At 37.1% G+C, this 15,814-nt stretch overlaps 1 protein-coding gene across 4 annotated transcripts in view; it reads right to left on the reverse strand.

Annotated features, from left to right (window-relative positions):
• Positions 1-14,702, reverse strand: part of ETHR (ecdysis triggering hormone receptor) — a 28,451-nt gene extending 13,749 nt beyond the window's left edge. For 3 of the 4 annotated variants that reach the window (XM_066734292.1, XM_066734289.1, XM_066734293.1), the window contains exons 1-3: positions 14,494-14,702; positions 14,099-14,220; positions 13,815-13,977 (exon numbers count right to left, since the gene is read on the reverse strand). In XM_066734292.1, the coding sequence (XP_066590389.1) occupies positions 13,815-13,977; positions 14,099-14,220; positions 14,494-14,584 (376 nt within the window). In that variant the 5' untranslated portion in view covers positions 14,585-14,702. The remainder of the gene's footprint in view (positions 1-13,814; positions 13,978-14,098; positions 14,221-14,493) is intronic. The other variant, XM_066734290.1, reaches the window with a different exon arrangement.
• Between the last annotated feature and the right edge of the window lie 1,112 nt (positions 14,703-15,814).

Consider the following 15,814-nt stretch of genomic DNA (forward strand, 5'->3'; position numbering starts at 1 on the left):
AATTCAGAGATTTCCCAGGTCAACTATGCTCGCTAACAAGATTCAAGGAATTTTCAAAAAATCCTGCGAATTTTCGCTAATAATCGATCCTCGCAAATTTAGATTTCTAATTTTGTGGCAATGCGTGTAAAATGTTTTTTTGCAAGGCTCATTATTTTTTCTTCGTAAGAAACCAGAGTATTTTTTTAAAATTCTGTCAATTTTATTCTTCATTCATTCTTGCAATTTAAATATTTTTAATTCAACGTAAAATATTTTTTTTTAAATTTAGGAACCATTGTGAAATATGTCACTTGTTCGTACAACCAATGTTAAAAGGATAAAAGGAAAGTATTTGCGTGAGGAAATTCAAGCTAGATTCGGTTTAACCGGTGGATCCAAAGTTAAAGTTTCTCTCGTAGTGGGACACCCGCTTGTGGAGATTTACGATGGTATCACAACCGTGTCTTAAGCTGTTACTTTTACAACTCAATTCTCTGCAATAACCAACTTTAGCAAAGACTCAAGCTTGCAAGCCAAATTTTCATCCTTCCTTTAAATAATGAAATTTACTTCTTTATCGCTGCTAAAGTCACATACAAAACATAGTTAGTACACACAAACACACTTCCATCTATAAATTTCAAAATTATCAAACATTTCGTTTTACGAATTTTGGAAATAACTCAAAAAATTATTTTGCATTCTTCATTGGAATTTTTAATACAACTCTTATTTTCGGATTGTCATTTTTGTAGATTTTAGAGAGATTTCTGTCGAATAATTATCGTTGGTTAAATCTATTTCGTCACTTTCACTAAACTTCCGGAATTGGATTAATTTAATTATTTTCGTCGAAGGAATTGAATGTTCGAGCAAATATTAAATTATTTTGAATAATGCCAGCAATTACAATGTATATATATATATATATTATTATGATTAACAGGTGAAATTCTAATATTTCGATCATCGCTTTAATGGAGTTTATGGAGGCCGGGGAGCTCATTTTTGCTGAAGAAGTATCGTTGGTAAAATCTGCTTCGTTACTTTCATCAAACTTACGGAACGGGACCAGTTTAACCGTTTCCAGGGAAGGAAGTGGATGCTCGAACAAATTTTATTCGAATTTCCAAGACTGAGCTCTGTGCGTATATGCATAATAAATTCTCCCTTGGCGATCTTTTGAAATAAAACTCTTGTTTTTCTGCTTTTCGTGTGATTATTAAAAATTGAGGTTAACCAAACTGAAGGGATGAATGAAAAATCAACTTCTCACTTTATTAAGCTCCGATGCCTCCCTTTTATACCCACTTTTCAGTCATTTTTAACGTTCGTGCTTTCTTTTCGCATTTATGAAAGAAATTCCATTCACTGCATTCCTATATATATTCTTCAGTTTCTTCTGTAATCAATCCAAGCGCATTCCTCTTATTATGGGGTCTCGCATTTTAGCTTTATGCTCCTTCCTTCTTTGCAAAAACTCCACTTCCGATTATAGAGAGAGAGAGAGAGAGAGAGAGAGAAAGAGAGAGAATTGCCAGGAGAAATTGCAGTACGCATTTGAGGAATGTTTGCTGGGAATTGCAAGGGATATTTGATTACAGTTAGCGATTCGCGTTACATTTTTCATTTTCCAGCCCTTCGATACTGGCAATATGGACCAATTTGTTTATCATTCAATATTCTAGTCTAAGGGCTCTCATAGAAAATTCGTCTGCTAATTGCCAAAAAACCAACTGCTGCATCCCCGAAAATTCGATTCCAATCCGAATAATCAATCTGAATTTTTGTTTAATTTTCATACGTTTCTTTATTAGTAAGAACGAGAGATTAGTTAACAATTTATAAGATTCGTCGTACTCCAATTGAAGCCAACTATACAGGATGTCCCACGAAAGATGGCCATGGTAATAATACCATCGGATAGAGGACAAAAATCTAAGTAAAAAAGTTGTAAAAACTTTTTTGCTAGCACTCTTAGTTAAAAAGTTATTTGCAATTAAAGATTATCGATTAAAGTAGTCTTTCTTAAAGAGAAAGATTGTTTTGGTCGCATTATAGGACCAAAAATGCTAAGATTCTGTGAATTAGAATACTAAGAAAAATACAAAGCCAAACATCCACTTGAGACTATTGTAGTGGTTGAAGGTCGATCGGCAGTTTCGACTTTCGAGTGCGAGCGCCATAAAAACAATCAAAACATAAACACACCATTACAATAGGCTCAAGTAGATGTTTGGCTTTGTATATTTCTTAGTATTTTAATTCACAGAATCTTAGCATTTTTGGCCAAGAACGCGACCAAAACAATCTTCCTCTTTAAGAAAGACTACTTTAATCGATAATCTTTAATTGCAAATAACTTTTTAACTAAAGATGCTAGCAAACAAGTTTTTACAACTTTTTTGCTTAAATTTTTGTCCTCTATCCGGTATTGGCATGACAATCTTTCGCGAGACACTCTGTATATAAATGAATTTTGTTCGCGTAAGAATAACAGAGAGTACGAAAAAATAGGAAAAAAGGGGAGGGGGTGTAGGAACTGCGGTGGATTTTGGCGAATATCGCAGAAAGAAGAAATTCGAGGGTATGCGGAAGTCGAGAATGGCTTGAATCTTATTGGTCAAGCAGAATGTGTAAGACGCGTCTGACCTACAAAGAGAATTTAATGCCGGACCACTTAGACTCTCTGCCACAGCTCTCTTTGCTTTATGTAGCGAACGGAAGTAGTGGATAAACAAAAGAAATACCTTCTCGAAAATTGTTATCTCCATCTATGACCACGTGACCTATGACCTCCTCTAATATCTACAGAAATGTTCAATTCCAGCTCACAAATTTTCATTCGTATCCTTCGCAAGGAATAAGCATCTTTTCGTACAAATCTTATATTATCTTGATAAAAATATTAAAAAACAAAAGCAGACAAATTTCTAAGAACAAAAATGAAAGCTGATAAGACTCTTGCTTGGAGCACAAAATTTATAGATTAAAGTTCATATTTCTACTTGTGCACAATTAAGGGGTTTTTGGGGGCAGGAAAAATGGAAAGTAATAGATCCTGAAGAGCAGTTATCTCGGTCGTAACAATTTATGGAAATAACCGGCACGTGATTAATGGCTTTTCCCACTTCTGTCTGTCAATATACTATATATGTATATATATTACAGTACACATGTACATATACGTGGCTGATACATATACACCCTATCCCATTGCGAATGGAATTCCCATTTCCCCCAAGGACGTTGTAGTAATCGCGATAATACTAAATCGTACCTACATTGCTCTGTTTGACGTAACAATTACAATTTACTCGTTACGAATGTACTTCTTTCACAACACAAATTAATTTTCTCAATATAGAATCAATCTGTTAACACTAAAATTTATCTTTCCAATTTAATCGAGTATTTAAATCGAAAATTCAACAATTTTCGATGAGTTTAAAATTTTTAAAAGCCTTTGTTTTTTTTTCAGAAATGTTTTTAATTTTCACTCGACTCATTTTCGTTAAATTCAGTTTGTTATCTCGATAGGGGGGTTGCATTTGCATAGCTGGCCTTATAGTTGCGATAGAGCCCGCTTGACTTCTTCATTATCTATTTAGGTTAGTCCTGCGTGTATATACATACGTGTCCGCAGACCAAATCGCTGAAATTACTTCAGCCCGCAACATATCCGCCTAATTTTAACGTGCAAGCTACACGAGGCAAAGCCGTAGCTGATTGGATGCTCATCAACAAATCGTTAGAATTCACGGCTGTTTATTCCTGTTAAGCTACTAGGCCAACAGATACACACACAAATATTAATACATCCAGCAGCTCGTTTTCACTCGCTGATCGTTGAACCCAGCGATACGTCATCGTTCTCTCGTATTAATAAAATCCCTTGAAAAATTTCCAGTCGATACTTGCGCAAGATTGGAGACAATACTTGCGGAGCAATTGGGAAAAACCTAAGAAATTCAATGATCGAAATTATCAACTGTTGTAAATAATAAAATTTTCTTTCGATAAAAATAAATAAAAGCTTCGTTATATCAAAACACATACGTTTATCAACTTTCACAGGAATTAATTATTAAAAAATATCCCACATAGAGAGATTTATCTAGCACTGCCTGATTGAAATGGGTTTATCTAGTTTGGTCTGATTGCTTCGCAATTAGACACGTCCCTTGTGTCGACGAACAGAGCGTTAAAATTATAGTTTCAATAAATGCATTTGTAATGTAACGAAAGCACATTATCACGTTGCACGAGATACCGAAGACAATAATTATTGGTCAAGTCAGTCGTGTCAACGAATAGAGCATCAATATCGTCCTCTCGATAATACACTTATAGTGTAACGTAGTCCAAATAAGGAGGAGGGAGCGGTGAAAGTTGGGTCGATACGTGGGAAGGTTTTGGGACCATCTCGAAGCCATTAAACGATATTCTTGGGTAATATTAAAAACGCATAACGGATGAGAGAGTGAGGAATATAGAAAAAAAGTTTAATCGATGACCAAAAATGTCCAGGCTTCTCATTATCTTGCTCGCGGCGATCTTAAGAACATTCCAGGTAAGGTCTGATTGAGATCTTGCGTGGAATACGCTTAATTGTGCTTGTCTGAAATTAACGTCGGTTCGGTTGAATTTTTCAAAGGCCAAAAGTCTCGTTGTTTCCTCGTGTCGGTTTAGCAACGTCCCTTTATGTGTATATATATGTATATATATATGTAAGTGGGGATGGTTGATTATTTTAGAGGCTGGCCCGATTTGAACGTCCAACCTACGAGCCCGCAACTAATTGAACATGCATCAACAGATTAGGCCAATTGACGATAAATTTGTAAATTTACGAGTACCTTCATGTTTTTTATCAACGCTTTACACGCTTCGAGTAAAAAAGAATAATTTGCCACTAAATATGTTTGCCTTATTCAAACGCTATTCACTGCAAGATGCTTATTATTATTTACGCTCGTTCCTGTCGAAGCTTTGATTGGCCAATGTTGCTATAATTAGTGAGTATTCGTGATAGTTGCTATGTATAATTTATATTTTGTATATAACAATGGACGAGATTACTGCTAATTGAACTTGCATTAACGGATTAGGTTAACTTGCGATGAATTCAGTCTTTTAAATGTATGAGTAACGAGTTGTTTTGTGATTTTTGTGTATCAATGCTTTAATTATTTTTAATGATAATTTTAATTGTTTACACTAGGCTCTATCGATGCGTTGATTGGTGAATGATACCAATTAGTGAGTTTTAGCAGTGTTAGTTATTAGTTATACATATATGTATTTGGGTGTTATAATATATAGTTGAGTTTACAGCTAATTGAACATGCATCAGCAAATTAGGTCAATTCATGATAAATCTATTCCTTTTAAATTTTCAAGTAACGAGTAATTCATGCTTTTCATCAACATTTTGTCGTCTTATAATCAATTAAACATTTGTTATTCGAATGTCCACCCTGAAGAGATTATTATAATTATTATTATTTGCGTGTATCTCAATCAAAGAGCTAATTAATTATGCTAAATAGTGAATTTTCTTGTATTTAGTTATGATAGTTGTAGTCAGGTGCACGATGAAAGTGTCCAGTCATTGTACTCATAAAAATAATTATTCTTTTATGAGCAAAAAATATTTTTTCTATAATTACAATAAAAGTTTAACGTTCAAATTAATAATAACATCTCATTAAAATATTATTATGACTTTTTTTAGAAGGGGCTGGAAATTATTTTGAAACTATCTTGCAATTCCAATGATTTCGTCCAACATTATCGTTTATAATGCCAAGATAACCCAAGTGGGTAACTATGCAGTTAACTAGGCGAATAGTTATCGGACAAAGTGTATCTGTGTATCGATATCACGCGAGTTTAGTCATTATCCAGTATTTACTCGGATGACTTGTTTCCGGATAATTTTCGGCATACTGACTCGTGTTTAAAGTCACGTTAGTCATGGATTAGCCAACCTCTTGAAATCGTCATTTGCACAGAGGAACGCCCTCTTTATCAAATAATTTTATTTGCTAACCTGTGTTTTTTATTTAATCCAAGTTCGCTTCACTACACCATTCATTGAACGACACTCGATCACTGCATCTGTGGAATCTAAAATTTACAATTTTTTCAATAAAAAATCGACGATAAAAAATAAACACAATTTTTTTAGTAATAATTTACTAACAAAGCGAATATTTTTCCAGAACATTTACATTCGAATTTAATAGGGCGATTTATGTAAGAAAGTTCTTAGTGGAGAAATTCGTACTGAAGAAGCTCACTCTGGCACAGTAGTGGGTTCAAAAGGGACAAAGAATTGGGAGAGTGATTTACAGCAAAGCGTGCAGGGAAATAGAAAAACGTCGCCAAGCATGAATGCCTTGGCATGAATTAAACTGTCTTCTTCTACTGGATTTATACCTAATGAAAATCATCCTAGTGTCATTATTATTATAACGGCTAGAAATGAAAACCATTGAACGTTCTTTCATTCGTGCCTTACAAGGCTTTTACTCTTTTATTTTTTTTTTATATGATTTATTCACCTATCCCCATTTTTATTCTCATTATTCTATATATATCTATTTTTTTTTGCAGTGAATATTTATATCGAGAAACGTGTAAATAAATAAATAAATAAAACCATTTTTTTCCAATGTTTTTATCAACTCTTAATTCAAATTAGACGCACACTAATAATAATGAGCCAAGGGGAGCATGCATAATGAAAAAAAATGATGACGAGCAGTTTGACGCGACTCAACGTGACACGTTTTTTTCTTAACGCGTAATTCTTGCGAGGAGAAGAAGAACCGAGCGAAGAGCGGATAAAATGTGTGTGAAATGGGATTTTATGCAGCTAGGAGCGCGTGTCTCGATAATGTTCCTTGGCAAATGTCCAAAGAGTGGTTCGAAGTGGAGTGAAGAATCTTGTGAAAGAGACGTCGACAGACAAATCTTTTGACAAGATCGATTCACATCAGCTATTCGCTCAGTCCCAATTTTCTTCCAGTCGTTAATTCATCTCCCTGTATACTGCAAAGTTCGATAAAACACTCTCACTGCCACAGTTTTATCACACGATTGTTTTTACAGGTTTAACAATTTTTGTAACGTTTTTCTTTTAGCTGAAAACTGTGTCGTAAAATTTAGATTATAATAAAACGCGTGATTAGATTCAATGAATTTACTTCCAACATTCAAATACGCCATAAATTTTCTAGATATATTATCAGGTTTAATAAAGCTCGCTGCACTAATCCGTTATAGTCTATTACTTTATTATTTGACGCTTGATCACTCTTCAAGGATTTATAGGAGGTAAGAATTTTCTCATATCATTGAAAATTCGATGGATAAATCTTTTCTGTATGAATAAATTTATAAAAAATATACAGTAACATAAAATCAATCATTTTATTGCTAATTATTGGCAGAGTAGAAAATGAAACTTAGCCTTGATAAATAAATGTTCAGGAAACGTTGATTTTACTCTTGTATTTAACAGATTTTGTTACGTGTCCCAATTGAGAAATCTATAAAGAATAAATTGAAAAAATTATTAATAATTCGAGATAAAATATTATATAAGGAGAAAATGGTCAAGATCGAAGCTCGTGTAATCACAATTTAGATAGAAATTAATAAAACGTCGATGGTTAATATTTTAAGGAAAATCAGAACTTACGGTATATTGGAGTAAGGCAGTTCTTGAGTTAAGGGGGAACTGCTATTAAATCGGTAAGGCGATTATTTGAAGAGTCGCGGGCTTCTCTCGAGGGTCTTTCTAAAGTTGCCACGATTAATGGACGAGTCAGAGGGCGTCACCGTCCCTTGCGAATCCGGGTAGTCCAAACCGGTCCGAACTGGTCCGAAGCAGTCCAAACCGTCCACACAATCATTTCCACCCCATATTGTTTTGTCGCAAGAACCTTAATTACTGTAGCAAATCTATTACACGTTCCAGCTCTTTACCTCGTTGGAATTAATTAACACGACCTCTTCCGTTCTTCCAGATCAACGATTCAAGGACCATTAGCTGGATAAAATCTTCCTAATCCGTAAGTTGGACCATCCAAGGAATTCCAAAGTTTTCGTAATGTAAATGATTAATTGATTTTAGGATTATGCAGTGATTTGCAAACTAAATCCTGCAGTTAGCAGTGTTACTCTTGGTAGTTTGAAGAGATTGTTTACTTAGTTCAACCAGTCTTTCGTTTCGACGTTTAGTTTTCAAATGAGTTGGCTCACGTACGTTAATAAAGTGTCAGGGTGAATGATGGAATTTCAATGTTCCCCAAGTTTATCAAGTACGATGGGTATCTTGTTCAACTAATTGCATTTCGCGAAGATTCAACACTGCGTTGTAATTTTTAATTAATCGATGTTAAAGCTGTACTTTCGCGAATTGTGTAAAATAAACGTATAAAAATTCAATAAAGAAGACTCATTGATAAACCCTGAACCTCTTGGAGCGTGTTTGAGAGCTTCGATAATTTTATCAGACTCGTTCATCACTGCATTTGGCTTGTTTAACGTAAACGCTGCAATTTCAATATTTTCATATTACGCTGAGAAACGCACACGGTGGAAGTTTTATCGAGTCTGACAGTTAGTGGAGGAAGGAACGGTAAATTATTTGCAGACAAGTTTGCGGCTTTCCATAGTTTTCTCGTTTGTCCAGAGATATTCAATTAACTTCTCGACTCACCGTTAACAGTTGCCTGGGAGCTCTTACATCTTGAGGGAACTTAAAGGATCGACGAAATAGGTGTAAAACTTTGCTGCTAATTCTCCTTTTGGTTCCTCTGATCACGAGTTAATTAGCCCGATGAATATTTCGTCCAATTAAGCTTTACAGCCTCTTCATTAGTCAAGGAGGAAAATATTTCTCCATTAAGCGCAATTAAAAGTTTTCATCGGCGATAGGTTCAAGGTCGTTGCATGCAGCGAGTTTAACGAAATTTTAAGTGTATAAATACAGTCTGCAGAAATTATAATAAATATGACGAATAATTTAGGCTTTGTCGGTTTTTAATTCAACTCCATTAAGGAGTTCCTCGACGCTCCGGTGTAAAAGGGCGCGAGGCTTTATTGTCAGCTTTTTGCAGGGACTGCTGGAAGGGACCAGAGCTATGTAATGGCAGACTGATGGATGCTCGCGATTAATTTTGGCGAGTTGCGTGCTACCAAGTGTCGATCGGCGAGCAGCAAACTTCTTTTCGAGAGACATTTACGTCACGTGTGTCTCAGCCGAGTCGTCCCGATCGTAAATTTGACCGGATGTGGCCCTTTCGGAAGGATTGAGATTCCAAAAGGGTCTTGCGAGGTTTCTACCGCCTTCGGCTAGGGTGGAATGAAAAATTAGCCTCGCGTTTCCAGAATATCCGTCCGGATCTTGTCGGTACATCTTCCAACTCGACTCTCTTCAGCCCCACGCATATTTCCAACGAACGAGTGCATTCGAACTATCTGCCAAAACTCAAACCTTCCGTGCTCCTGATCCTACATACGTCTAACTTGTTCCACTGATACAAAAATATTCAAGATAATTGATAAAAATTGTACTTGTTTATCGATAAACCAGTTGAACTGGTGGGGAAAAGAAAATATTGAGACGAGGGAAGCAAATCGAGTTTACAAACTGAAAAGATTGGTGGGTATCGATTTCACTAGGATCAGTTTCAAAGTGTTTTGACGTAGGAAGAGCGAAAGCAAAATAGTCGTCGAGTAATCTAGACGAAACATATGGAAAGAGAGTTCGGGTGAATTCGTTGGATAGATATTTTTCTAGAGGAAAATCCGGTTAGTAGGAGAGTTTCTATTTTGGCTCCGTCTGTCAGAAGCGAATGTTGGCTTTGGTGCAATCGTTGGAAAAAAAGGAATCAAAGCGAGGCACGTGGTAAATCCGTCAAGCGTGGCGAATAATTTCGAGCAATTGGGGGTGCGGGGAGCATTGATCGACGTGTGTATTTAAAGGTGTTTTCTCCTACTAGCTCTTCTGACCAACATCTGCCGTTTGTTTTTCCTCCACGAAGCTTTAGCAACGATCAACTATCTCCCCCCCCCCTCATGTTGAAACAAACTTATTTTGTCCTAGCAGCTGTGCTTAGACCAAAATTCGCGAATCGTCGCACTCCAACACCAGATTTTCTAGAGAAGAAAACTTCTTTTCTTGCTGTGTACCGTAACTTCAAATTGGACTGCTTTGTATATATATATATAAAGGAAAGTGTGGAGTTTTCATTGTTGAAAAATAAATGAAATTATACAGGATGTAACTTTAGTTTTAATTTAGTATAGAAGGTGAATATAAAAATGAATTATGTTTGTAATTGTACGAGATATCAATTTTTTGGAAAATACTCTTCAGGATTCTAATAGGAAAGACTTTTGGAAAGATTTTGTGTAAAAATTATTATTGGTCATGTATCGTTCATCCTTTAATTTTTTTTTCGTCCTTTTCGACATTGAAAATAAGTTTGGCAGAAATTTGCGTGAATTTTCACACGAAATCCCATTAACTCCACGCACAAGGAACTTTTCACTCCATTTGTCAACTACAAATTAAAGGTGCGCTCTGCGACAACGTCGATTTCGTTTTTGACTTTGCACGTGAAAGGGTGAAAGCTATTCCGTGTAAGAAGAAAAATTCTATTTCATTTTGTATTTATTTGTATCGAATCGAGAATCATTTGAAAGAATTTCGCACGAGATGCATAATTCACAGAATGACTTTGAGGAAAATCTGGAAAATCCTTCGAGTCACAAATATGCATCGTCTCTCTGTTCTCCCATATTATTCCAACACTCGCCATAAACTTTACTCCAAAACATTATTTCCATTTTTCCTTTAGCTATTTCAGTACACGAAAAAGGATAATCGATCGAGTGCAAAAAAGAATTTTTTCTACATATGTACATCCAACAATAAATTACTTTTGTATACAACTAGATAATTTTTGTAAATCTCCAAAGAGAGTTTATAATTTTAACGCTTGTTGATTCTAATCGAGGGTGGGAAAATCGTGAGAAGCGAGGAAGGAGTGGGTGAATTGGTTTACTTTTCCCCTGGATATTTCAGTACACAAATCTTATGCAGGATAATCGATCGAAATACCTCCGACGATAAATTACTTTTGTATACAACTATATAATTTTTTCAAGGCTCCGAAGGGAGTCCATAATTTCAACGCTCGATGCTTCTAATCAAGAACCAAAAAGTGTGAGAAGCTAGAAGATGGGGGGGGGGGGGGGGGGGGGAGGGCTGGGTGTGAATTGGTTTAGAAAAGTTGTGGCAGCGTAAAAGTGAAGTTGTTGGATTTTTTCTCCATTAGAGTAGGTTCGGAGCAGCGAGGTTAATTAGCGAAGGGGTCGAATGAATTTAATTCACTTTCGGTCTTCAAGGTCGAATCGCGTGAAAGTTGGGGAGGTTCGATAAAGGATGGAAGAGGCGAACGACGAGAAAAGGGCAGAAGAATCTCGAGAGAAGAATCTCGCGTCTCATAAAAGCCAGACGGCTAAATGTTGGCCGGTACCAACCCTCCAGCTACCCCTGTCCACGGGGTAGCTAAACTATGGCACACCCTCCCCTCCGTAACAGCTCGAAATCACACGCTGCTCGATTTTGCCACGCGGCCCTTTTTGCACGACCCTTCTCGCCTTTCTATAAATTCGCCTATCCCATTCCACCCAATCCGATCTGTTGATTCGTCCACCTTCGACTATACACTCTTTCTCCTCTAAAAGCATCCATAAACCAACCGCGGTATCAATTTTCACCAAGAACCATTTTATCGCTTCCTGTTGGAGCAAATTTCACTCTGAAACATTTTTTCTACAACGATTTTCTTGTGGCAGTGGAAGGACTTTTTTTGGGACTGTACTTCTGGCAATTAAATATTTTTTTGTGTAACTTTCTTTCTTTTCTTTGTCGTTTATTTCTTATCTCGTTTATAAGTCGTTATTCGCGATAATAACGATCCTAATTCATTTTGCAAGGATCCCTTGTTTTTTTTGGTGAATTAATGGTGTGCGAAAAAATCCTAGAATTTATTTTTCTTTGGGAAAGATACGTCAGATTAGAGAGAGTAAGGGTGTGAGAGAGAGAGAGAGAGAGAGAGAGAGAGAGTAGCTTTACAGCACTTGGTAGTAGATTTGAAGTAAACTCCATCGAAGGACCCTTGTCGTCCACGTCGAAGCTTCTAAAAGGACCTTTCTCCAATATTTGTCTACCTTCGATTCTTTATCAACGACGGAAAAGGAATTTTGCATCGTCGTACGCCTATAATTCTCTCTAAAAACATAATTTCACGAGTAAAGCGTAATTAACATTACGTTTTGGCATGGAAAAACAAGTTACAGAAACGTGGATCAAGATTTCTGCGAGAAGACCAAGAGTCTCCTTCGTGATAAATTACAAGAGGAAATCTTGAGTCTCCCAAAGTGGTTTTAAGAGCGACAGTGAGAAATTTGTACATCTTGAATAGAAGTGCATTGAAATTGGAAACGTTTGTTTCTTTAGCACCATAAATATTACCGTTCCTCTCGTGAAAAGCTAAAATCGCGTAACGAGCCAGAACGTAAAATCAACACTTGGATCGAGAGGGATTAATGGGAGGATATTTACAAAAAGTCGAATTAGCCAGCGAAGGAGGGGGGCGAGGGAGAGTCGTGGATGGTGAAAAGTGGGACAGAAATGGAGGACTGGAGATAGGGGATAAATGAAAACAGCAGAATTTTCTACGAATAACAAAGGAATGCTTGGAAAATGCCAATGATATTCCTTGATTTTTTTACATTTTTAGTGCTTCCAAACCGAATCGTATACGCACTCTTCAAATTTTTCGATACTACGTCCCGTGATACCAATTTGACCATGAAATGTATGAACGCAGCACTGCTGGCAGTTACAAATTTTTCTGCGTGTGAAAAATTTATGAGAAATCTATGCTGGAAAATTGTTGGAAAACTCCCTTTGAACCTGCTACCATGCTGTTTCACAATCCTCTACACTATACGATTTTTTTACTCGCTACATTGTTATTTAAAAAGTACACAAAAAGCTTTTAATAGTCTTGAAAGTTTTACAATTTTTAAAACTATGATATTTCGAGAGCCCCCTGAGGTGAAGTGATTTATTCAATTTGTTTAAATATTCAGTTTAATCTCGGATCGAAATTTCACAATTAATCAGTGATGGTGTATATAGAAGCTGTTATTGTGTTATAGTAAAAATATTATATGAAAAAGAGATTGGCGCTGGTTGATGATTGCAAAAATTGCACTGGGGAAGAGGAGGATAAAAAATGGCACTCGCTTTGTGCTCTATGCGTTTCGGAACGGTTCACGCGATACGGTTCGAAACAGTTTCTTGGACAGCATCCAACGCCATATCAAGAAAATCGTGGGTCAACTTTGAGTTACCGTAGCAAACACTGGTAAGCTTTCCTCGTGGTTAAACCGAGGTAGAAAAATACCAAGGAACATATTTCAGAAAATATAATAAATATTTAATCGCTTCGACCTTATAATTTAAAATTTTCAATTGCATTCTTCGTGGGGATCACAGATTTTAATTTAATTATCGATAATTTCTTCTCTAGTTTAGAATTTATATTGGTGCATAAAGTTGCAAAGAAAATATAATTACATATTGCTCGAGAGTTCAAAGAAATTTCAAGTGTTGATATATATATATATATATGCTATGAGGAAAAGCGAGAGATATTTCGCATAAAACATTTGCTTTTGCAACGAGTCGAGTTGTAATAATAATAGTCGAGAGTACGTCATGCAAGAAGACTCACACATGTGCTCTCCAAAGCGCCAAACTTGCGGCCCAGAATTCACCTCGACCAGCACGGTTGGCGTACAGATCAAGAGTACGCAGAGATCGGCCACACTTAGGTTGACTAAAAAGATATTCGTGCTGTTCCTCATGTCCTTCCCTCGCAACACTACCAAAGGCACCTAAAAACGTACAAGAAAAAAAGACACTGTAACAATAAAGAGCCTCTTTATTCCCAAAGTACCAATAAAATTCATAATTCGAAAAGCAAAGAATAAAAACATTATTACAAATAAATCTTACCATAAGATTCCCAACTATTCCAAGAATCATGACGATTATGCAAACCGCCATTGAAGTTGTCCGAATGTACGGGGGCAGCATATATGGCATGGAAGTCGCGTTCACCGATTCAATTACTGAAACTTCGAGATCACTTTTATAGTACACCCAATAATTTCTTGTTTACATCCACAACGACAACATCCATCTCCGAGAACTCGTGTGCGTAACGCGCGAATCGTTTAACCTACGCTGACCTTCGCTCGACCTTACCCAACAACTGCACGTCAGGACCAGAAAGCATCATTACCGTTGAGTTCTCGAAATCTTCGATTCCAATTCGAACCTCAACGAGCCACGTTTCTCACAACAACAACAAACGAACGGAAATTATTTTTTAAGAAATGAAAATTTACCTGAAAACTCGTCGAGCGTGCTGCTCCCTATAACCGTGGTGTAGTACGAAGAATTCAACTCCAGCGTCGCACTCGACATCGTAGACAGCATTTTTCTCTTAATTTTCACTCGCACTTTTCATCTCTCGCGAGAATTTATTCACCACGCCACTCACTTTGTTCATTCTTCACAGTTTCTCAAAATTTAACGTTTTTTCAAATCGATCACTTTTTCCCGCCAAAACACTCCCCCCCCCCCTCCTCTCCCCAAACTCGAATCGTTTCTCGCTGGAATTACGTCGGCAGGATATTCGCACGCAGCACGAACCTAGCGTCGCGTTTTCGTTTGTACAGTTTGCAGACGTGGACGAAATTTGGTTGGTAAGCGTGGCGGACTTTCAACGTACCACTGAAATCCGTCGATGGCGAGTTGGCTGGTGTTCGTGGTAAGAGTTTATCGCGATCTTTTACCGTGCCTCTTATTGTTTGCGCAATTTGCTTCAGTGCAGTTACCGTTTTTATTACGGCGGAGGTTAAAGTGTTAAGTGACATTATAAAGGACTCCGCGTAACGCAATCACCGTTAACTTTCACAACATGTCAGGAAAAATCGATTGTCCAAGTGCGTCGATTTGAAGGATGCTTTTTTCTCCTCTGCAACTATTCGGTATCATCAGCTCATTCCAAAGCGATTGTTCCCCTCGCGCCTCTTGATTATCGTTGCCAAACAACTCCTGGGATTGCGTTAACTCGATTAGTTTGACTCTGATGTTTGTTTCTCTAGCTGGATCTCGAGCCTCGTTCGTTATCTCGCCTCGAGTTTAGAATTGCTGGTTTTGTATCAATTTTGCTCGTATTTTTAGTAGCACGGTGGGTCTCGATAGCGTCGAGTGACGTCATCCAAGTCTCGTGTGGTGGCTCAGACGCCATTGACTCTTACGGCGTAGCGTCCAGCGACATTGATCGAATTTTTCCCTTATGTTTGTTGACGAACATGGTGTAAACTTGTTTCGGACAGTTCTCGTTATTGTTCCTTTGTGTTTCGCGTGCGTTCGTTGCTTCGTCTCAACAATGGCCGAGCAACGAGTTGTCGGGCTGTGTGGTGGATCTGTTAAGTTTTACAAGGGATAAATCGATCATTCGAGTGAACCGGTTAACCGAACGAATGTTGCTTTTTTTACTCGACGTGCGAACGGCCACGAGTCTCCCTTGCCACGTTGATTCACGCCTGTTTACACCTGAATCTACCTTGTTTCCGGTTTTAAACACAAATTTCTTCATAATCACCGATGTTGTTACGTTCGAACATTGATTTGATATTTTTCTGCCACTCGCGTGCTTTT

Source organism: Prorops nasuta, unplaced genomic scaffold (assembly GCF_024137725.1).
Source record: "Prorops nasuta isolate Cenicafe-Biocafe unplaced genomic scaffold, Cenicafe_Pnas_1.2 PNAS00011, whole genome shotgun sequence".
Taxonomy (NCBI): Eukaryota; Metazoa; Arthropoda; class Insecta; order Hymenoptera; family Bethylidae; genus Prorops; species Prorops nasuta.